At 53.3% G+C, this 24347-nt stretch overlaps 1 protein-coding gene across 3 annotated transcripts; it reads left to right on the forward strand.

The window, feature by feature from the left end:
• Window positions 1-11802: 11802 nt before the first annotated feature.
• Window positions 11803-20745, forward strand: SERPINA3 (serpin family A member 3). Of its 3 annotated transcripts, XM_047739028.1 has the most exons (6): window positions 11864-11898; window positions 12700-12723; window positions 13404-14057; window positions 17039-17312; window positions 19217-19367; window positions 20337-20745. In XM_047739028.1, exons 3-6 carry the CDS (start codon window positions 13421-13423, stop codon window positions 20538-20540), a joined length of 1266 nt encoding a protein of 421 aa, XP_047594984.1. In that variant the 5' UTR covers window positions 11864-11898; window positions 12700-12723; window positions 13404-13420; the 3' UTR covers window positions 20541-20745. The 3 variants fall into 3 exon arrangements, with proteins under 3 accessions (XP_047594983.1, XP_047594982.1, XP_047594984.1); XM_047739027.1 differs by lacking the exon at window positions 12700-12723 and having other exon boundaries at window positions 11803-11894; XM_047739026.1 differs by lacking the exon at window positions 12700-12723 and having other exon boundaries at window positions 11825-11898.
• Window positions 20746-24347: the final 3602 nt, after the last annotated feature.

The following is a 24347-nucleotide window of genomic DNA, read 5'->3' on the forward strand; positions in this document are numbered from 1 at the left end:
AACCCAGTCACGTGGCTTCTAAGGGGTGGAGGCAGGATTTGACCCTGGGAGTGTGGCCCCCCAGATGCATGTCTTCAACCCTGTGCTCTGCTGCAGGGAAGACATGACTATGTCCCAGAAGCCTGGGTCAGGGACCTCTCAGTCATCTGCCCCCATGGGGTGCAGGTAAGCTTATCCTCTCTCCTCTTTTATGAAAGCCTCTACAGACAGGTCCTCATCTATCAAATGAACGGGATTGGACACTTTAAAGAATCAATGATTGAGTGAACGAGCCCTTCACTCACATTGTCCCCTAATTAGCTGCCTCCTTAAATCTGAGTGCTTGCCCCTCAGCTTGCCCCCCACCCCCATGAGGCTGCCTCTACCACTCTGATCCCAGAGTCTGCACTGTGTTGCCCAAGAATAACCCCTAGACCAAACGATGTCAGAACCCCAAGCTTTGGCCACACCCCGAAGTACTGAGCACCTACTTTGGGCCAGCCCTCTGGGGACACTTTGCATCTGTCATCTCCGGAATCCCTCAGCACAGTCTGTCAGTGTACCTGTCTCACAGAGGGGACATAAGTGCCTGCCCAGAGGCTCAGGTCAGGGAGAGGCTCAGGCTCTGGGACCCGGGTGGTGCCTGTGTTGGCGTATGGCCAGGTGGATGGCTGCAACCGGACCTGGACAGCTCATCTGCGTCTGTGATTTCTGCTCAGGTCAGCGTTCCAGGATTGGGCCTCCTCGCGGGGTCAGATCAGCTCCTGTGTGCCTTTCCCTTGCGAAATGCCTAGATCTTTCTCTTACTGTTTGCTCAGCCAGCCCAAGGTCAAGGGGAGGTCCAGTCGGTGTGCTGTGTGTCAGACCAAGGTCCAGCATTGTCTGAAGGTCACTGGGTACATGGTCACATGGTCACATGGCCACAAAACAGCTACCAGGTGTGAGGGCAGGCTGGGCTCCACGACACCTCATGTCACACATGGAAGCTCCTTGCTGGGTGTCATTGCAGGCCACATAAATCAATTGTCACACAATCCTGGGATGAACAAAATGATATAGCCCCTGGGAGAGAGGGAGAGATCAGGAAAGCTTTCTTGGAAAAGATGGTACTGAGCTGGTCTAAGGAGTAAGTTAGCCTTCCACAGACAGCAGGTATGGGAACAGGGAAGGGATTCCAGCAGAGGGAAGGGCTGGAGAATGGTGTTGAGTGAGCTGGTGTGTGTGGGAACCATGGAGACCTTATTCCAGGCCAGGATAGGGGGTGTGAAGGGGAGCAAAGGGGAGGAGGGGCCTGTGTTGCCGTCTGGGACAGGGACCCTGAACACGAGGCTGGCATTTGTCTGTTCTCTTTCCTCCCGATATTAGGGTGGTTTGGTGGTCCGCATCACACCCTGAGCACCCCTGAGTGTGTGCCTCACTCTCCCATTGGCACGCGAGCAGACACCTCCACTCAGCCCTGTAGGGGGTGCTCACTTGCACCGCGTGCCCCTGCTCCCCCAGCGCCCCACCGGCCCTTTCTCCCCTTGACCTCGTCCGTCCTATCCAGTAACAGGGTAGCTTAACAGCAGAAACTGTGTGATGTCACAGTCCTGGAGGCTGGAGTCTGAGACCCAGGCATCAGTGGGGTTGGGTCGTCCGGAGGGCCCTCTCCTTGTCTGGGCTCCCAGATGGTCTCCTCCCTTTCTGCCCTCACATGGCCATCTCTCGGGGTGTTAACCTCTTCTTCGGTCTCCCAGTCTCCCCTGGTCCGACTAGATCAGAGCCAACCCTACTGACCTTATTTTAATTGAATCACCTCTTTAAAGGCTCTGTCTCCAAATACAGCGTCGTCCTGAGGTGCTGGGGGTTAGGGCTTCAACAGATGGATGGGGTGGGGGACACAACTTAGCCCTTAGGAGCCACCTCCCTTCAAGTTCCTGCTGCTATTGCCAACTCCCAGTTTGTTCTTGGGAACCCACTATCATCTCCCTCTCTGACCACATGGACTCTCATGACCTCCCCTAGCGAACTCACCGCCTCCAGAACTCAGAAGACAATGCTAGGGCCGAGGACTCCTAACCCCTGCCTCTTCTGCAGAGACCTGGGCCAGGAAAATGACCCTGGACTCCAAGAGGAAACATTTCACACCCCAGCGAGCTCGCCCTGGCCACTCTTGCTTATTTACATTTTTTCAGCCAAGGGCCATTGTGTGGGGGCCGCCGACGGGGCCTCGGGCCTGGAATTCATACAAGGGTACAAGGGTGGCCCGGCAGACACGGGCTCTGGCCACCACCAGCTAACCGAACAGGTAAACTGGGAGTACAAACTGTGGCGAGGGCGATGGGTTTGTCTGCGGAGTTTATCCAACGCCCACTCTGTGTCTGGAACTGTCCCGGGTGCTGGAGATAAAGGAAGGAAATCCCCCAAATCCTTGCCCTGGTGAAGCTATGATCTTGCCTGGAGAGACAGTGAAATAAAGAAATAACAAGGAATAAAAGAAGTAGAGTATGACGCATGTCTGTTGATGACAAGGGTTTTGACAAGTGAGCTCAACGGGGCACCTCGCTTCTATAAACAGAACCCAGGGAGGGAAGGACACTGGAGCCCATCACGTTAACTAAGTGGTCGAACCCTAACACCCCCCCCTCACCCCCCACCCCGCCAAGGTGGTGTAGGAGGAGGGGCCCTTGAGAGGTGGGTAGGTCATGAGGGTGGAGCCCCCATCAATAGGATTCCTGACCTTGGGAAAGGCACCGCAGACAGCTCCCTTGCTCCTTCCTGAGGCAGGGCACAGACCTGAAGCCTGTGACCAAAGGGGGCTCTGCACCCACCACACTGGCCCTGACCTCGGACTTCCAGCCCCTGGATCGCTGTGGAATACATTTCTGCTGCTCATAACGCACCTGTCTGTAGTGTCCCCAGACACCTGGGGAGCTGCCACCCCCCAGGGGAGATGGATGAGACGAGGAAATTAAACGTAATGTGCTTTTCTGGATGGGATCCAGGAAGAGCAGGAGGACAGTAGTGGAAAACCTGTTAAAGTACAAGTAAGTCTGCATTGTATGGACATTCACTTCTCCGTTTCGATAAATACGCCGCAGAGACCTCAGATGTTGATGTCATGGGAACTCCCTGCACTGTTTTTACTGCTTTTCCGTCTGTCATGACCTGTTGTAAAATAAAAAGCTGTTTTCTTTAGAAAAATGTTAAGGAAGAGAAAAAGCAAAGCAGAGGAGGGGATAGGGGCGGGAGTGGGTTGTAAAGGCAGAAGCTGGAGGCCAGTAAAGGAGAAGCATGGGGTGCCAGAGGGACAGTTGGGGAGACATCCTGCAGTCGGGGGTCCAGAGGGAGCCCTGAGGTGGCAGCATGGAAGCTGCAGTCTGAGAGACAAGCAGGACTGGACCGGGTGAAGATCATGAGCAAAGACTCAGACGGCAGAGAGTCCGTCCCGCTCGCGGGACTGAAAGAGGACACACGTGGCTGGAGACCGGAGTCTCACTCGTTATCTGCACCCATGTCACCGTGTAGGGTGCCGGGGCGGGGATGCCACCTGCGTACCTGGCACGGGATGCCACCCGCTGATGCCTGGCGCTGCCCTCTGCCTCCGCACGTATGTCTCCGTTCACAAAGAGTCAGAGAGCCTCCTGCTGCGAGGGATCGGGACGGCAAGCAGGTGACATTGGTGCCCTTCTCCAGTTTCCTGCAGAGCCGCACCCCTGAACGGATTATCTGTCACCTTTCTGCAATGAATGAGGTAGGAGGGAGGTGGCTCCAAGATGGCCAGGTCCTTTCGGCACTTGGGAGAGCCCAGGGTGTGTCCATACACCACTCCTCATGGTGACTGTCCATGAAGGCATACAGGCAGGGTACAGATAGCAAAACACTCCTACACACAGCCACACTGCAGCCCACACGTATGTGCGCACATGGGCGCGCGTGAGCACACACACACAGAAACACACACACACCCACACACACATGTGCCTACGCCCCGCCTGCTGGAGAGCTGTGGCTGCTCTGTGGCTAATCCCACCGCAGCCTTCTTGGTGGTTCTAAGAGCTGAGCATCCGCTGGACGCCTGGGGGCGGGGGTCCTCCAGAGTCTTCTCTGGGAGCCCCTCCTTCTGCCTCAGCCTCCCAGAGAGGCTGCCACAAACCGTCCGTGGACTTGATCGGGTCTCTGCTCCTTTGCAAATATTAAGGGTCCTGGGGCTGGGCTGGGATGGGAATGGGAAGGTGGGTCTGGTAGGCCTGGGAAGGGGGGTGAAGGAGTAAGAGGGGGGCTGGGGTGTGTGGGCCTGAGTCTGGGCTCCCGGGTGTGCCCATGAGCCGACACACAAGGTGTCCATTCTCCCCAGATTCAGATGCACACGCAGAACTGGTGTCTCCACTGGTCGGGGGGCAGGGCTGTCTCACTGGGCCCAGGCCCCAGGCCCTCTCTGTCCCCTCCTCCCTGCAGCTGCCACCCACCCACGCTCAGGGCCCAATGACCCTCATCCTGCAGGGGCTCACGGGCCCAGATGCTCTCTGCTTTCAGGTGTTTTTCCAGCTAATTTTTTCAGGCCAACCGCCAGGGAGCAAACCCACAAAACCCGAGTGCACCTTGGAGCTCAGGCCCATCTGAGCACTGAGAGCCCTTCCTTGGGACTCTGCTCAGAGGTCCCTGCCCGGGGAGCTTTCCTGACTCCCCAGCCCAGCCCTGGCATCCCAGCTCCCCCTGCCTCCCTCTAGCACTTTCCATACCATAGTTAGCTTCTTTCTACGTGTCTTTGTCTCTCAAAGACCATGAAGTCCGTGAGGGCCCTAAGTGGCCTCTCCACTCCAGTGCCCGGCATGGGGCTTGGCCCACAGTGGGTTCTCGTGGGAGGAATGAATGAGGGGATGGCCAGCTGGTTCCAGAGGATTCTGTGCCTCTGCAAGGCCTCAGGTCACTGCCTGACTTCCCTCTTCCTTGGGTGGGACCCCCAACACACCCTGCAGGTAGGCTGCTGACACCATACAGGACACCCAGCTAAATGAGAACTCCAGGTAATAAATCACTTTTTAGTAGAAGTATGGCCCAGGCATTGTGAGCATTTTTTTTTTCTTTTTAATTTTTTTTATTTTTTTCAGCATAACAGTATTCATTATTTTTGCACCACACCCAGTGCTCCATGCAATCCGTGCCCTCTACAATACCCACCACCTGGTGCCCCCAACCTCCCACCCCCCACCCCTTCAAAATTCTCAGATCGTTTTTCAGAGTCCATAGTGAGCATTTTTGCTTGTTAATTCTGGCCGCTCTCTCTGTAGGGAGCAAGGATGAGCGAGAAGCACATCCCCATTGGCCAGAAGCCAACAGTTTCACTCCAGAAATGGGGGAAGTGACAATCACGGGGACAGCACGGGAAGAGGAGTGGGGACACATCTGGCCTAGTCAAAAGAGGGTTGGTTCTACCAGAACCCAACCAAAGGAGGGAGGCCTCCTGCCACACGACTTGCAGTCCAAAGTATAACAAAGGTGTTGACTCACCCAGGATTACATCAAACCGAAGCCTGAGACAGAATGTTCTGGTAGGTTTCTTTGCCTGTAAAGGAAGCTAAAACCCTCCCTTCTCCTGGTCCAAGCTGGGGGGCCGTGGGTTCTGCAGAGACAGCTCTGCTCTGCGGAGTGTATTTCAGGCCCCTGAGGTCTGGTGTTCCAGCTGTAGGGGTGGGGCGGGGAGTTTAGAACATGTAGGGGCTTCTGGACCAGGGGAGGCTGCCAGGGTTCCAAGAGGGACAAGGCCCTGGAGGACCCATATTCATTTTTTATTATTATTAATTTTTTTCATTTTTAAATTTTTATTTTTTATAAACACATAATGTATTATTAGCCTCAGGGGTACAGGTCTGTGAATCGCCAGGTTTACATACTTCACAGCACTCACCGTAGCACATACCCTCCCCAATGTCCATAACCCCACCACTCTCTCCCTACTCCCCTCCCCCCCAACCCCCGTCAGTTTGTTTTGTGACATTAAGAGTCTCTTATGGTTTGTCTCCCTCCCGATCCCATCTTGTTTCATTTATTCTTTTCATTTATTCTTTTCCTACCCCCCAAACCTCCCACATTGCATCTTCACTTCCTCATATCAGGGAGATCATATGATAATTATCTTTCTCTGATTGACTTATTTTGCTCAGCATAATACCCTCTAGTTCCACCCACGTTGTTGTAAATGGCAAGATTTCATTTCTTTTGACGGCTGCATAGTGTTCCATTGTGTATATATACCACATCTTCTTTATCCATTCGTCTGTAGATGGACATCTAGGTTCTTGCCATAGTTTGGCTATTGTAGACATTGCTGCTATAAACATTCGGGTGCACGTGACCCTTCAGATGACTACGTTTGTATCTCTGGGGTAAATACCCAGCAGTGCAATTGCTGGGTCTTAGGGTAGCTCTATTTTCAACTTTTTGAGGAACCTCCATGCTGTTTTCCAGAGTGGCTGCACCAGCTTGCATTCCCACCAACAGTGTAGGAGGGTTCCCCTTTCTCCACATAGAGGACCCATATTCTTAAAACGATTCTGTAGCAAATGGGCTGGAGGGTGCTGGTGGGGACGAGGGCACACAGCTTGAGGGTCCCTGCTGCAAGGGAGCGGTGCTAGTGGCGGGGGCTGGAGTGGGGGCCTCAGAACTGGACCTGGAGGAGGGAGACCCCGCCCCACACTGAAGGGGCTGGGGGAAGGCCCACAGTCTGGGAGAGAGAGAGGCACCATTCACTGGGAGGCAGAAAGGAACAGGCAGGTTGGGGGCGGGCAGGGAACAGCAGGGGGTTCGATTTACCATGTGATCCTTTTCAGAGATCACTAAGGAGAGACGCCAAGGAGACAGTGGTGTCCACATTCTTCTTACCAGAAATCTCTGGAGCTTGGAAAGAGTCACATCCCCCCAGGTGAGATGTGGGAGGTGATTGATGGGACACCCTCCTGCCTGGGGGACTGGAAAGGGCCTGCGGCCTGGGAGAGGGTCTGAGGCCAGCCCAGACTGCTGGAGCGGGTGTGGGACAAAGTGGGGGCTCAAAAGGGCTTCCCCTCAACCATACCTGGGCTTACCAAGAGCTCTGCAGCTTATGGTCCCCCTCCCGTCCCGCAACCCTAACATCAGAAACCTCTCACCCACTGCCGGGCCACCAGCCTTGTTTTCCAGACCAAATGCCGGGACCCGGACATGGGCTGGCACAGAGTGAGGACAAAGCTGCCTTCAGCCGGGCTGTCGGGTCTGAGGTTGGTGGGCCACCACTGTGGGGCTGGGCCTAGGCCAGCCAGGATGGACACCACGTCTCTCAGAGAGGGCAGGAGCGTGGGCTCCCTGCCACCCGGAATCTGCGCCATCTCTCTGTGCCTCCGTTTCCCTCAGATGTAAAACTCAGGGTACATCAGGGTGTCAGGGGTAAGTCGGGGACAGGGCTGCTCCGAACCCAAAGTCCCCGTTCACCAGGAGTTCTCAGATGCGGCCTAGAACAGGAAATGAAAGCAGACGATGGCCAGCGGCTTCCTCCTTAAAGGGACAGATGACCAAGCTGCAAGCAAAACAGAGGTGGGGAGTGTCCCTGCTCCTGCTCGGCCAGATCCTCCCACGGGCACCCGGAATTCACGGGGGCACAGTCAGGGCGGTGCTGAGGGGAACTGGCAAACACGCCTCCGATCCGCAGCCGGCATCTCCAGCCGCAGGAAACCAGGTCAGCGCAAACACAGCCAGAGAGAGGACTGAGTGTCAGAGGCAGCAGGCCGCCCTCTGTACTTTTCCAGCCAGGAGCTGAGTCCACTCACTGGCCTGGAGGAGAGAAGGCACGACCCGCTCTGGGGCTTGGGCAGTCATCAGGGTCTCATTTCTGCTTCCTAAGAATTATTTAAGGAGCGATGATTGACAAAGGAGTTTCAGAGAGGTGAAAGGACGAGCCTAAAGTCACCCAGCTGGTAGGTGGTGGCAGAGCTGTGGCGTGGGAGGAGCCTGGCTGAGTGGGGCACTTCCCATGACCACCGCCTCCCCAGCCTCCAGGAAGAAGCTCTCTGGAAGGATCTGGCCTTTGTCCCTCCCAGTCTCACCTGCTCTGTGGAGGTGGGACACCCTCTTACTTGGGTTCCTGCCACCCACCCCTGCCCTGGTCGTGCCCCAGAAGTACACTCTTTTCCACATGCAACCACAGCCCAAATGGGGTGCCCAACTCTGTTCCTAAGGCTTTCTGGAGCCTGCCTGGGCCAAGCTGGCATTCAGAAATCAGTGGTAACAACGGGAAGGCGAGAACTATGGAAAACGGTCAACAGAGCACAATGGTCACGTTTGCAAGACCCAAGTCAGCCCAGTCTTGATGGATGCCATATGTGGCTGGGGACAGTAAGAGTGACTGTCCCACGGGACTGGAAGAGATTATGCTGAGTGAAATAAGTCAAGCAGAGAGAGTCAATTATCATATGGTTTCACTTATTTGTGGAGCATAACAAATAGCATGGAGGACAAGGGGAGATGGAGAGGAGAAGGGAGTTGAGGGAAATTGGAAGGGGAGGTGAACCATGAGAGACTATGGACTCTGAAAAACGATCTGAGAATTTTGAAGGGGTGGGGGGTGGGAGGTTGGGGGCACCAGTTGGTGGGTATTGTAGAGGGCACAGATTGCATGGAGCACTGGGTGTGGTGCAAAAATAATGAATACTGTTATGCTGAAAAAATTAAAAAAAAAAAAAAAAAAAAAAGAGTGACTGTCCCACAGACAGAGCACCTGCCAGCCTCAGGTCCGGGGCTGAGCCCCTGTGGTGTGACTTTCCCATCTTCCCCTTTGAGGCAGGTGAAACAGACACGCCCAAATGGACCCCAAAGGCCAGTGCCCCTCTGTCCTCTGCCTGTCTCTCTCCGCACTGCCAGGTGCCCTGAGCCCCAGCAGTAGGCTGCTGGAGACCTTGGCCCTGACCCCACCAAAGCCAAGTGGAACTTTCCAGCTCCCTTTGGGCAGCTCACCTCAGTCCATCTCAAGTCTGAGAAAAATGCCCATCGGTTGTCCCAGGTAGGACATGGGGACAGGCAAGGACAGCCCCTGTTCAGCTGGGACCCCAATCCACATTAAAGAGGCAGCCTTCCCTACTCAGACCTACGGACAAGCCACACCTTATAAAAATAGTGTCCTCTGGGGCACCTGGATGGCTCAGTGGGTTAAAGCCTCTGCCTTTGGCTCAGGTCATGATCTCACGGTCCTGGGATCGAGCCCCGCATCGGACTCTCTGCTCAGTGGGAAGCCTGCTTCCCCCTCTTTCTCTGCCTGCCTCTCTGCCTACTCGTGATCTCTGTCAAATAAATAAATAAAATCTTTTTTTAAAAAAAAACAAGTGTCCTCAACACCTGTACAAGAATTATATTCCCGGGGTACCTGGGTGGCTCAGCTGCTTGGGCAACTGCCTTCAGCTTGGATCATGGTCCTGGAGTCCTGGGATCGAGTCCCACATGGGGCTCCCAGCTCCATGGGGACTCTGCTTCTCCCTCTGACCTTCTCCCCTCATGCTGTCTCTCACTGTTCTCTCTCTCAAATAAATAAATAAAATCTTTAAAAGAAAATTATATTCCCAAGGGGCACTTGGGTGGCTCAGTCAGTGAAGTGTCTGACTCTTGGTTTTGGCTGAGGTCATGATCTCGAGGTCGTGGGATCAAGTCCCATGGGGCTGGGCCCTATACTCAGTGTGGATTCTGCTTCAGATTATTTTTCTCTCCCACTCCCCCTCTATCCCTCCCTGCTCTCGCTTTCTCTAAAATAGATACATAATCTTAAGAGAATTATACTCCCAAGATTGGCATTTTCTGTCATAAGTTCAAGGATGGAAACGCTTTTCTTTTTTTCTTTTTTTGAGCATGGGAAGGTCGGGAGAGCCTGGATTTGACATTGGGTTGATTTTGCCCAAACTCGACCAGCTCCACCATTTAACAGCTAAGGGTCCTTGGGCAAGTCATACATTCCTCTTTCGGGAGGCTGGCACAGCACAAGGCTTGGTGACAATGCTTGAGATGCAAAAGGGACAGAGATCTATTCAACAAAACGAGGGACTGGGGCTATACAAAGAGGCGGTCAGTCCAGGAACGGCGAGTACTGATGTTCTAGTAGATGTTCTGCTTGCAGACGAGGCACCCCCACCCAGCCCCACCCACAGGGCCACTCGATGGCCCTGAACGAATGAATGAATGATGATTTCAGGTCTTGGGGAGAAGTAGAGGGTTCAGGATTGGGAGGCTTTGGGAACAAGAAAGAGAAGGAAAGGGAGAGAGAGAGAGAGAAGATTCCATTGGGGAAGGGCTTCTCTGTAATTGGTAGGATAGATTGAAAGGAGGAGGAAGGGGAGGACCCAGCAAACATACCCCAGGAATGGCAGAGCAACAAAAGAGAAGGAGCCCAGGCCCCCGACCAAGTGTAGCTGCCGAATCAACCCACGTCCACACCTGAACGGATGTGAGTGAGAAACTGTAGCCTTGTTTTAACCACTATTTCTGTGGGATTCTGTGTGATTTTTTTTTATTATGTTATGTTAGTCACCATATAGTGTATCATTAGTTTTTGATGGAGTGTTCCATGATTCATTATTTGCATACAAGGGATTCTGAGTAATTTTTTAAAAATATCTTGTTTAATTATATGACAGTGAGAAAGCATAGGCAGGGGGAGGGGCAGAGGGAGAAGGAGGCTCTTCACTGAGCAGGGAGCCCGACATGGGACTCAATCCCAGGACCCTGGGATCACAACCTGAGCCGAAGGCAGACACTTCACTGATTGAGTCACCCAGGAGACCCTGGGATTCAGTGTAAGATTATAATATGTATTCAATTCTGAAAATATTTGGAAACTAAAAGAGCATTAAGCCACCATTTTAGGAAGGATGGAACCGGAACTCTCCTTAGTCACCTCAGAGCTTATCGGCCAGCGTGTACTTGGCAAGTAGCCCAGGACACAGCACAGCACAAACGGTCCTATCAGAAGGAAGCTTACGATCCGTGTTATGTCATTTACCCTTTGCATCACCCTGCCAGGAAAATGTCACTATCTGCTTTGTAGAGACGGGGAGGTTAAGCCTGAGGGATTTCCAGTTGCTTGAGGCCACACCCTTACCGACAACCTGGTGGTTTCCCAGCTGTGCTCTGTGGCACCCTACGTCTGTCCGAGTTTGTCATGGATCGAGGGTCGTGACCATGAAGGATCAAGGAGAAGTTTTTCTCAGGAGCCCAAGAAAGGCCTGGGAGAAAGCCCAAGGAGACCTCAAGGTCACCACATCTCTGAGTGCGAATCAAGAGTGGAAGGGCCCTCGGATGAAGAGAAAGCCGCCCAGGATGGAGGGTGCCTGAGACCAGAGGCCCCCGACCCCTGTGCTCCCCTATTCTCAAGCTCCTCAGACTGACACCCTCAATCTGGGAACAGGGGAGAGCCTCAAAACGCAAATCCATCTACAGGCAAATAAAGAGTGTTGCATTTTTAAAAATATATCTGAGAGTGTGTATGAAGTTTCACACCACATACACACGCATGTCAAAGAAAGTGACTTGTAACAGAAATCACGAGCTGTTAGCTGGGGGATGAAATCTGGGGGACCATTATCAACGTCCTTCTGTGTATTTTCTCAGTTTTCACTCCTCAATGACTATTTTACAATCATAAGACAAAAACAAAAGGGGAAAGTTGCTTTTGTTTTGTTCTAAGAAGCCAGTTGGGGGTTGTTCCTGTAACTGGCTGATTCCACTAGCTCTGATGAATTCATGCTACCAGAAATGATTATTTGACCACCCCAGGTGAAAACAGAACACTTGGGTGTCCTTGCCAACATTTCCCAAGCAAGGGGAGGAGTTCTTCGCACGCGTAAATAGGAGTCAGCGCCCATGAAAATCCAGCACTCTGGGCAGGCGGTGGCTTTGGAATCTGCTGAGGACAGCCAGCAGCAAAGGCAGGTAATCCGTGATATCCCAGGAGCAAAGGAATCCGTTTTTCTAGGGAGGTTCTAGGCCTTGGTCTGGAGCCTCTGAGGCAGGAGGGAGCCTGGCAAGGGCATCCCAGAGCGCTGGGGACAGCTCTAGGGCTGGCCCCAAAGGCCATGCCCTGTGGAGACATGTCTTCCATCTGGGTCTGAGTTTTTCCACCTGCAAAAGGGGGCATATCCCAAGGGTCTCTTTGGCGGTTTCTGCCTCACACACTACGGGATTCTGAGTTTAGCCACCTCTGTACCCCCCACAGCAGATGCTCTGGAAGGCAACTCCCCCGCCAGGGCACAAGGCCCCCCTTCCCTTGTCTGGGACCGGGCACTGCTCTCACATCGAGATGCGGACCAGATTGATGTGGGCAGAGTCCCTCTGGGCAGAGTCCAGGGGGTCTCTAAGGGGAGGACTGTCCCACGGCTCCTCTCCCCTCCAAGGCCCCTGGCCAAGCAGACAGGCAGACAGACAGGCAGGCAGTGTCCGTCCAGCAACTGAAAAGACAGGCTGCTCAGAAACAGAGCCAGCCTGCCAACTTGCCCAAACAAAGTTCTTTTTCTCCAGAAATGATTCGGGGGCGGGGTGGGGGATGTTTAACTCTTTCAAGGAAACGGTTGCATTAGCCCCAGGGTAAGCAGACCTAGGAGGCAATTCCAGAAGCTACAGTTCCTGGGCTCCTCCCACTGGCCTGTTGATGGAAGGCTGTTCAGCTCAGCTCCCCTCCCCTTCCCGGACTCCCCTCCCCACCTCTGAAGCTGACCTTTTCTCTTTTGCACTCTGGGCCTGAGTAGACTGAGGCTGAAGGTAAACAATCCTGTTGGCTGCTATCACCAGCTTTGAACTCAGCCCCTCTCTCCGGCTCTTTCCTGAGGTACCTCCATCCCCTCTCCCCGCGGACCCACAGCTCTGGCATGGTGGGCAGTTTCAGAGAGTGGGTGGCCTGTGGGAGGAGGGACGCCTTGGCAACCCCGTTAGGAGCCCAGCACCTTCATGGTTTGTCTCATGGGAGCTACTCAGCGTGTTGTACGGAGGTGGGAACCAAGGCTCAGAGAGGGTCAGTCACTTACTTGTCAGCACACAGCAATGGCAAGTAGCCCAAATGAAATCCCAGTCCAGGTCTCTGCAGCTCTGAAGCCAACCCCGCTCTCCCCCCACCAGGAGTCGGGAGCCAGGCTGACCAGCTTCCTCCCTCTGCTCCCCCACTTGCTGCAGCGACTGTGAGTGAGCCCCTCGCCGCTCTGCACCCAGTTTCTCCCTTGGGGAAAATGGCAAAATTACAGTACGTACAGTACATACAGTACGTACCTCGAGGGTCACGTAATCGTGTATGTTGGGTGCCTATGAGTGTGCCTACCCAGGAAAGTCACAAAGCTAACAGAAGCAGAGGCTGGAACACAGGCCACACAGTGGGGGCGGAGGGAGCAGTGGGAGGCAGTTGGGGCACCATCTGGCCCCCCAACACTTAAAGGAGCTTTGTTTTTCAGAATTGAGGACAGAGGGGATGTGGCTCCTCTTGGCTCTGGGGTTCCTGGTGGCTGGGCTCTGCCCCCCTGTCCACTGTGCCCCAGGGGGCGTGCTTGACCCTCCAAATGTGACCCAGGAGGACCTACACAATGAGACTCCTGTGGACAGCCTCCGATTAGCCTCCAGCAACACCGACTTCGCCCTCAGCCTCCATAAGCAACTGGCTTTGAGGACCCCCAACAAGAATGTCATCTTCTCCCCACTGAGCATCTCTATCGCCTTGGCCTTCCTATCCCTGGGGGCCCAAAACACCACCCTGACGGAGATCCTCGAAGGCCTCAAGTTCAACCTCACAGAGACCCCTGACACCGAAATCCACCGGGGTTTCCAGCACCTGCTTCGAACCCTCCGCCAACCCAGCAACGAGCTGCAGCTGAGCGTGGGCAACGCCATGTTCATCAGTGAGTCGCTCAAGCTGCTGGAGAAGTTCATGGAAGATGCCAGGGCGCTCTACGCCTCTGAGGCCTTCTCCACCAACTTCCAGGAATCTGCCGCCGCCAAGAAGCTCATCAATGACTACGTGAAGAATCAGACCCAGGGGAGAATTGTGGATCTGGTCAAGGACCTTGACCTGAACACAGCCATGGTCCTGGTGAATTACATCTTCCTTAAAGGTGAGTGCCTGGCTTAGGGTTTGGAAGCAGAGTTTTAGTTCTGAGCCTTTGGGGCCATATTCTGGCCTGGTGCACCCAACCGTGTTATTGGGGAAACCACCATGGAGCAGGTGCCTCTGGTCTGGGGTGGGGGAGGGGAGGAGGCAGGTCCCTGAGGCCCCGCCCTGCCTGTAGGCATTGTTTTCTCTTAGGATTTTTAAAATTTATTTATTTTATTTACATTTTTTTATTATGTTCAGTTAGCCACCATATAGTACATCATTAGTTTTTGATGCAGTGTTCAGTGATTCATTAGTTGCATATAACACCCAGCACCCATTAGACCACGTGCCCTCATTAATACCCATCACCAGACTACCCCATTCCCCCATCACCCCCGCTCTGAAACCCTCAGATTGTTTTCCAGAGTCCATAGTCTCTCATGGTTCATCTCCCCCTCTGATATCCCTCCTTTCAGTTTCCCCTTCTTTCCCCTAATGTCCTCCTTGCTATTCCTTATGTTCTACATATGAGTGAAACCATATGACAGTTGTCTTTCTCTGCTTGACTTATTTCACTCAGCATAATCTCCTCAAGTTCCATCCGTGTTGATAAAAATGGTGTGTATTCATCCTTTCTAATGGCTGAGTGATATTCCATTGTATATACAGACCACATCTTCTTTATCCATTCATCTGTTGAAGGGCATCTCAGCTCCTTCCATAGTTTGGCTATTGTAGACATTGCTGCTATAAACATTGAGGTGCATGTGTCCCTTCTTTTCACTACGTCTGTATCTTTGGGGTTAATACCCAGTAGTGCAGTTGCAGGGTCGTGGGATAGATCTATTTTTAATTTCTTAAGGAATCTCCACACTGTTCTCCAAATTGGCTGCACCAACTTGCATTCCCAACAGTGTAAGAGGTTTCCCCTTTCTCCACATCCTTGCCAACACTTGTTGTTTCTTGTCTTGTTAATCTTTGCCATTCTAATTGGTGTAAGGGGTATCTCCATGTGTTTTTTTTTTCTTTTTAAAGATTTTATTTATTTATTTGACAGAGAGAGAGATCACCAACAGGCAGAGAGATAGGCAGAGTGGGGTGGGGGGGAAGCAGGCTCCCTGATGAGCAGAGAGCCTGATGCGGGACTTGATCCCAGGACCCTGGGATCATGACCTGAGCTGAAAGCAGAGGCTTAACCCACTGAGCCACCCAGGCACCCTCCATGTGGTTTTGATTTGAATCTCCCTGATGGCTAATGATGTGGAACATTTTTTCATGTGTCTGTTGGCCATCTGTATGTCTTCTTTGGAGAAGTGTCTGTTCGTGTCGTCTGCCCATTTTTTGACTGGGTTATTTGGTTTTTGGGTGCTGAGTTTGAGACATTATTTATAGATCTTGGATATCAGCCCTTTATCTGTCCTGTATTTGCAAATATCTTCTCCCATTCCATGGGTTCCCTCTTAGTCTTAGGGTTTTCCAAATGATGTTCTGCCACTGTAGGAAGTCCCTGCAGAGGGGCCCAGCAACCCTTTGCCTGAGGGAGACTGGTGCTTTTTACTCTGACTCAAACATGCCTGGCTCCCAGGAGGAAGGAGTGGCCCCTTACATCCCTCCAGGCTGGGCATGAACTTCAGCTTCCTCCCTGAAGAGGGGCCCGTCCGTAGGCTCAGGAAGCCCTCTGCCTGGGCACTGCTGGGCCATTCTGACCTGGGCTTTGTCCTGGCCAGGGACTCAGCCTGGGGCAGGTGGGGTGGGGAGGGAGGTGCCGTCTACATGGGAAGACAGCATTTAAGGAAACTGGCCATCCCAGGGTTCTGCAACAGTGCCCCCCATCATTTTGGGGGTGGCATCATCTGGGTCACCATCTGGAGAAGGACCTTGGGGGAGGGCAGGATCCCGGGCAGGGCCCATTCTCAAGTTCCAGTTGGTCCAGTGCCTGGTCCCATGGGTCAGAACTTGACAAACATAAGCCTCCCCAGCCCATGAGTTCTGAAAAGGCGGGGCATGCACAGACAGAGTTGGCCCTGTGGAGCCCCGGTCCCCATGGGCACCAAAAATAGACAGAGAACCATAGAAGCGTCATGGAGTCCGTGGGTGATCAGGAGCTGGGTGGAGACACGGAAAGCCTACACTGGGGGTTCTGACTGAGTCCTGGAGCAGATCCTCCCAGGGCCTGTGTTTCTGGCTGCAGATGAAGGCCCAAAACAAGATTTCCCTATAAAGCTAATCCAGGCCCGATGTGCTGCTTGTTCTTTGTGTCTCCTGATTTGCCTCCCTAACACCCTGCCTGCCCTAGGGACACACCAGCTGGCCTGGCTTTCCCCTCCTCTCCTGCCTCCAACAATGGGGTGTGGGGGGTGGGGGGGTGTGCACATTCCCCAGCAAGCCCCCGGTCTCTAGTCTCCCCAGGAGCTCTCCCCACCCCCTCCCCACTGAAGGCTCCAGTCTTCCTGGGGGTGCCCTATGCCCTTCCTGGGGAGCCCTATGCCCTCCCCCCTCAGTCAGAGCTCTGTCCCACCCTCAGATTCCCCATTTGCCCCTTGTTTTGGCGTGTTTGACCAGGCTGTGGGCATGTTTGTTCATTGTAACGCCGATGACTACCAGTGAGTTACTAGTATTGTCCCTTTTAGAGGGTCAGGGATTCCCCGTTCCTCCCCCTGCTCCCCCTGCTGCCGCCCCTCACAGTGCTCGGGGTCCCCTCTCCCGTCTCTCCGCTCTCCTGCCTCTCCCCACCTCTCTTTTACACCCACTATTCCCAAACTCCTGTTAGTCTCTCGCTTACCACAATTAACCAGGTCTTTGTCTCACTGTCATGTCCCAACCAGACCTGTGTGGCTTATCACCCCTGTCCCCAGTGGCCTATCCACTTGCCAGCAGACCAAGGTGGGGCTGGTGGCAGGGCCAGTGGCACTCGGAGTGTATCCATCAACCAGAGAACCTGGGCGGAGGAGGGGTTGGAGCAGGGCAGCCCGTGTGTTCACGGAGTTCTCTGACCTTCAGCCAAATGGAAGACACCCTTTGACCCCCGAGACACTTTCAAGTCCAAGTTCTACGTGAGCAAGAGCAGGTCGGTAAAGGTGCCCATGATGAACCTGGAGGACGTGTGGGCACCTTACTTCCGAGACGAGGCACTGGGCTGCACGATGGTGGAGCTCCCGTACACCAGTAATGACAGCGCGCTCTTCATCCTCCCCGACCAGGGCAGCATGGGGACGGTGGAGGCCAACCTGCTCCCGGAGACACTGAGGAGGTGGACAGACTCATTGCAGATGAGGTGACCACCTGGGGATGAGGCCATCCCTCCTTCCTCCCTTCTCAGGCGCTCCCGCTTCCCCCCCACATCAGCTCCCAGACTCTCCACACCCCCAGCACCCAGGGCCTCCTTCATCCCTGGGGAAGCCATCCCAACACAGGTGGAGCTTGGGGTCACCCTGCCCTGGCTGTCCGTGTGGCTTTGAGCCTGAAAATGTTTGTTCTATGAGACATGATGACCTTGAATGGGACAGGGGTGATGCTGCCTCTGACGTTGACATGTTCAGGTCCCGGGGACTCCTCAACTCAACCCAGTCCTCATGCCTGCCCTCTCCTTGTCTCAACCTCTTGAAGGCAGAGGGGACAGATGGTTCCGAGATCAGCTGAAGGCCAAAGCCAGACGGGCTCCGAGCACCAGCTCTGTGCTGGCTGTTAACATTCGTTCATTAATCTGTTCATCCATTTGGCTCAGGTCACGTAGGTTAATGGAGCTCCTAGTAGGTGCCAGGCACTGGTGTAGACCCGGATGACATGTCCACAATTACACCAAAAATCTCCTGCCCTCATGGAGCTTACTTTGTGAATGGAAAATGAGAACATAGAGGGATATAATAAATAGGTCAGTTATTTAGTATGTTGGACATTAAGAAATGAGGGTGTGTGGGTGGATGATAGAGGGGGGTAAAATGACAAGGAAAACTGGACCAACCAGGAGATAGTTCTTGGTTTTAAATAGGATCACCATTAGGTGATATTTGAGCATTGACATGAAAGGGGTGAGGACCCGAGCCCTGTGGGTTGGGGAAAAGCATTCTTGGCAAAGGGAGCAGTCAATGTAAAGCCTCTGTGCAAAGTCTGGTGTGTTTGAGGGTTAGTGAGGTGAGAGAGAGGCTGGAGCAGCACAAGAGTCAGGAGAAGTCAGGGGGCGCAGCAGGACGGCTTGGGTTCAGGAGCGCCCTGCAGACCCCTGGGATCCTTGCCTCTTCTAAGTGAAATGGGGAGTCATCCCAAGGTCTTGGGCCAAAGAGTGGATGTTCTGAGTATTGTTTTAAAAAAGATCACCCAGGAGGCTGAGTGGAGAATACACCACGAGGACAAGCAGGGAGGCAGGATGACTGGCTAGGAGCCCAGGGCAGCGATCCACGTGAGACATGTCAGAGGTGGTCAAGTTTCAGATGAACCTGAGGTTAGAGACAGGCTAGGATATGGAATTGGGATGACTGAAGTCAAGGAGGACCCACAAAGCAGAGTGAATTCTGGGCCTGGTCCTTGAGGGTGGGGCCACGGGGAGGCGGTTTCTAGCTCCCACCTGGCCAGGGCTGATGATTCGTTGTGAATGGCTAGAACATTCTTCACACACCTCTGATTCACAAAGCATTGAGGCCACCTGCCTTAACACAGTTCTAGCTCTTTGTGGGTGCTCAGTGAATGTGTGTTGAGTGAATGGAGCGGGGGGTGAACGAATGACTATGGAGAGAAACTGACACCTTCCCTGCTGGTGGGACTCAGGGTTTGCTGGGAGTCACAGTCTCCTCGGATCTGGTACGTGTCAAACCAGGCAGACCATGACAGAAGTCTTAGAGATATAAATAGAGAGAGAGAGAGAGAGAGGCTTGTAGATGGAAGGTATCTGCTCTTGCTCTAAGAGCTCACCAGCAGCTCTGCCCCGAAGCAGAAGTCTTGCTGCTCTCACGGAGCTCACCAGACAGCCCAGATGGGACCTTCCTTTGCTTGTTTCAGGATTCCTCCAGGCCCTTCGAACGCAGTCCCTTCAGCACGAGAGATCAAGAAACTGAGGCAATGAGCACTTCCTTCCAGCAAGAAGGGGGTGGTCAGAAAGGAAACCAGGGAAGACCATGCCGCGAGGTGGGAGAAGGCGAGCCTTGAGGCAAGCAGGTGTTCAAATTCTTGTTTCTCCCTTCCTAGGAAGATAGACAACCTCTACCTGCCGAAGTTTTCCATCTCCAGCAGCTATAATCTGGAAGAGATACTTCCCCAGCTGGGCATGAGGGAAGTCTTCACCCACCAGGCCGACCTGTCAGGAGTCACAGGGGAGAAGAATCTGGCAGTTTCCCAGGTGAGTGTTAAAACGTTAGATCATTTGTCCTCCGTATCTGAGCTTGATGGTAAAGGCAGGGCGGACAACTGGATGACCTTGAATTTGTGTGAATAATAGCATCTCTCATTACCCCGTCCCCCTCGTGGATCTGCCCCAAGCTCAGGAGAGCTGGGTGGCAAGCATGTTTGGAAGCTGGTCCCCACCTCCCCTGTAATATACTGTGACCCAGAAGCCATTCATGGGGAAGAGCCTGGTGTGAACTGGGGATGGACCCCATCCCATCCACACTCCCCTTTTTACTGCCTACAGCAGCCAATACCTAAAGTGCTGGATGCCTCAGTTTTCCTGTAAAATGGGGGTGTGAATGGCAGGTGTGAGGGGTGTGAAAGAAAGACAGAGGGCCCCTTGCACTGTGCTCTGAGAAACAAGGTCCTCCAAATGAGGCAGGGTGTCTGAGCCACACTTTGCCCTCCTCTGCACCCCACCTTCCAAAAGACATGGTCATGGAGGGAAGTGTGTAGAGAAGCCTGTGGAGTTCAGGGATGTGAAGCCACATCTACACAAAGTAGCCTAGGGCGCCAAGGTCATTGCAGACGGGGCTAAGAGCAGGGAGACCCGTGGGTCCCCAGGGTTCAGGTGGAGAGGCTGCTAGAAAGTCACTTGCAATTGTTCCCTTCCCAATAGTGAGTGTTTGGGGGGCAGCACAGTCTCTGCATTCAGACAGAGAGGCATCCAGATCAGGGGGCCCCTCCCCTTTATCTTCACGATCCTGGGCCGACCCCTCACAGCCTGGGAGCCTCAGTTTGTGCATCAGAACCACTCAGAACCAGGGACAGGGTTGTCAGGAGGAACCCCCACCCACCCCTGCCAATCCGTGATGGGCCAGGGTCAAGGCTGTGTGAATGTCTGCCCCTCCGGGCTCTCAGGTGGGCCCCTCACCCCTCACACACCAGACCTACAGTGCATTATGCTCTTGTGTTCCCACAGGTGGTCCACAAGGCCCTGCTCGATGTCGCCGAGGAGGGCACGGAAGCCGCGGCCGCCACAGGAAGTAAAGTTATTTTTTTGTCTGGAAAATTTGGTCCACAGATGAATGTGCATTTCAACAGACCCTTTCTGCTGTCCATACTTCACAAAGATACCAAGAACATCCTCTTCTGGGGCAAAGTCACCAACCCCAACCAAGCCTAGGGCTGCCCCTCCTTCTTAGGTACCAGGTCTCTGATGTAGCCTGGGCCGCCATGCACCAAAGAGCCACAGGCCAGGCCCATCCTTGCTCATCCCTTAGAAGGTGACAATGATTCTGGTGGCTTCCATGTGCCCTGGGAGCCTGGGGACTTTTTGATCGGAGGCTCTGCACCTCCAGATGGCAATAAACTCTCTTTTTCAGACCGGACACTTTCTTTGTGTCTTTCTACCCTGATCTGCCTGACTCCAGGCCCCTGTAGCTGCCTGTGCCTGGAGCCTAAGCCCCAGGACCTCCCACTGGGCTCAGTCTCACCCAGGCTCGGGGCCCCTCTGCCTTCAGCTGCAGAAGCCTGGCTGGAAGCAGGCTTTGTGCCTGTGGCCAAGCCCACCTGGACCTCAGGCCTGGGAGGGGAGGGGAGAGTGTTATCCGGTTCCTTCTTCTGTGGGCTCCCTTGTCCCCAGTTCCAGTCTCACTCTTTCCCTCCCCTGGGCCCAGGATGTGGCCACGTGCTGACCCCCGAACCTGACCCTATCTGGCAGAGCCCCTAGACCCCTCGGTTCTGGACCTTCTCTCTTCCAGGATCCCTCCTTTTTACCCACCCCCCGACACCCCCAATCTGAGGAGAGTAGCTACTTTGTAAGTTCCTGGCCAGAGCTTGTCACGTGCCTCACGAGTTCCGACTGCTCCCCAATAGACGAACCCCTCAGCAGCTGGCATGGAGGGTGGGAGAAAATGAGCGATCTGTGGACAGCTGCTGTTAAAGCCACGCAGTCATCCCTCTGCTGGTGTTACCAGGATCTGGGTGATGGTGGGGGAGGGGGGTGGGCTGGGGGAGATGAGGGGCAGAGGAACGGCCAGGCGTTCTCGCCTGAGCCAGGGAACTGGGCAGGTGTGCAGAGAAAGGGGCACTTACGGGAGATGCCAACAGGTACAAGTGGCAGGACTTGGTGATTGATTGTGCAAAGGACAGGAACGAGTCACGGATGATGTCCGGGTTGCGGGGCTGGGGGTTCAGGAGACTAGAACTGATGTACTGTTCTGTGCTGTGAGTTCTGGATTATAAAAAGAACAATTTTCTGCAGGAAGATGAACAGCTCTGATGTGCTCATGTGGGGTCGGAGTTGTCTGTGGTGATCTGTAGCTCAGTGAGAAAATCTGGGTCAGAGAGATGGATGTCATGGTCATCCTGAGTTGGTGGTTCAGCGAGACCCTGAGAGGAGACAGGTATCTCTGTGTGCATGGTGCCGAGAGCCTAGGGCCACCCTTACCCAAACACCAACACGTAAGGAGACAAGCAGACGGCAAGGAGACTGGAACAGAGCGGGAGAAGACACAGGAGGAAAAAAGTGGTCTCGTGAAGAGTCCCCAGGAAGAAGATGGCGTGGAATGCGGCTGGACCTTTCTGGAGGAGAAGGACGAAGAACGTCCTCTGGGAGAGTCCAACGCTGGTCCCTTGGTGACCTTGGCAGGAAGGATCCCGGGGGAGGGTGAGAGCAGGAACCGGGAGTTGGGGGTGGGTTGGGCAGAAGAGCAGACAGCTCAGGGAGTCTACGACTGTCAACACCACTCCATAGCTGTTTGGCATCGAAAGGCAGGAAAGACAGGAGCTTGAGAGTCGTTTAGACTAAAGGAAGGATTTTCTTTCCATTTTTTTAAATAATGAGAGACTTGAGCGTGTTTACATAGTAAAAGTCAGCAAGAGCGGTTGAAGGTAGAAAATAAAAGGAGTTAATCCTCAGCAGGGAGTGTGCTAAGACTTCTCTCCCTCAGCCCTCCCCCTGCTCTCCCTCTCTCTCTCCAATAATAAATAAATCTTAAAAAGAAAAAGTAACTCTTCATGGACTCACGGGTTCTAAAGCTAAAACCACTCATTCCTGGCCCTTTTGTCAATTCCGACCGTGCTTTCTATCACCCTAAAGCCACCGTGAACTCATTGCAGCCCAGGAAACCCCGTACATACTTCCCCTAACTTCCCCCGTTGAGGCAGACTGAGATGCTGACCGGGTGATGCTCCCCCTTGCTCAGTGAGTTTATGAAACCCAGATCTGCGTGATCCACGGAGTCCCCTGGTGACCTCTGGGGTGGGGGGAGGACTGCAACCTTAAGAAAACTCTGGATTCCCAGCAGAGAGGGGAGGTGCCCAGCTAAGGTGCAGAGAGCGCAAAAGTCTGGATCTCAGGGCCCTAAGCCCTGCTGAGGTCCTAAGGGCTGAGTGATCTGGTGTGGTGGGGAAGGGGGGTGCCCTGCACTGTACTCCCTGAACCTCCATGATCTGTGTGTGAAGCTCTCTGAAAACACGGGAGCCAGAAACATGAGCAGCACTGAGGTCTCCTGGTTATAATACACTCACTTCCTTGCAGCAAATTCTTCGCCAAATTCCACCCTGCTCTGACCCCTCCATGGCTAGGAGGCGGTAGGTGGAATTAAAGTGGAAGGTGACAGGACACTGAGCAGAGGATGGAGGCGTGAAGATAGAGAAAAAGGGACATTTTGAGACATACTTAGGAAATGCCACTGATTGGACTGAGCGAAAAGAGGTGACACTCAGACTGCCATACGGGAGGTTGGGAAACCAGAAGACATCATTTGGTAAGATGGGTCACATTAAACAAAGCTTCGTGAGGAAGGTGATAGAGACCAGAGATGCCTGACCATCACCCACGAAGGAACGAGCAGAGGCTGGTGTGGTACCTTCACACATGGGAATAGGACTCAGCCCTAGAGAGGAATGGGGTGCTGACCCAGCCCACAGCATGGGTGAACCTTGAACATGCGGTGCTCAGTGAAAGAAGCCAAACACGAAAGGTCACAGACTGCATCATTCCATTTACAGAAAACGCCTAGCTTAGGCGGGTCCAGAGACACAGAGGGCACATCAGTGGCTGGCAGGTGCCGGGGAGGGGGGAGAACGGGGATGGGGTCTCTGTTGGTGGTGCCTGACACCATCTGAACCGAGAGGGAAGTGACGGTTACACAACAGCGTGCATGTACACAACACTGCTGAATTGTACACTTTACGATGGTTGATTTCACGTTATGTGCATTTCACCTCACTAGACAGAAAGGGAGGCTTGCAGACATGAACTCAAGAACACATGAGATCCCAGTTCCAACCAACTAACTATAAAAAGAAACATCGAGGAACCATGAGGGAAACAATGACTTGATACTAAGGAATTATGGTTTTTTAAAGGTGTGATGCATGGCTATTGCTATAATTTTTTTTAATTCTTACAGGTAAAAAGAAATGATCTGTAGGATTTGCTCAAAACAACCTGAGGGGGAAAAGGGACTGGAAGGAGTAGAAAAAAGGGTACTGGCTTCGCATTAATAATAATCGAAGCTGTTGGAGGTAGGTGAGGTTCATTATGCCATTCTCTCTGTTTTTTGTATTTATTTGAATTCTTCTATAACAAAGATTTGAAACCAAAAAAAAATCCATAAAGACAGGACCCTGTCTTATTCCCAGGTATTCAACGCATCCTCTGCATGCCGGGGTACTCCGTAGTGGAGGGATGGTTGGATGGATGGATAAACAGATGGATTGATGGATGGACAGATGGATGGATACAAGGAATCTCGTGCCCACATAAAGCCTGTCTCCACACTCAGTACGCAGGCCACCTTTGTACCATCCCTACCACCAAGCCAGCTCAGGAAGGACAAGGCATCGGAATTGCAAAAGTGTTGCAAAGACGTTTTCTGCCAAGTACACACTAACTTTTCTGTTTTTGCTGCACGAAAGCAGAAAGTTCTATTGGCTTTCCAGAAAAAGTGGTCATTACCATTTAAAAAACACTATAGCCCAA

The sequence above is a fragment of the Lutra lutra genome, chromosome 7, assembly GCF_902655055.1.
Source record: "Lutra lutra chromosome 7, mLutLut1.2, whole genome shotgun sequence".
NCBI classification, from domain to species: Eukaryota; Metazoa; Chordata; class Mammalia; order Carnivora; family Mustelidae; genus Lutra; species Lutra lutra.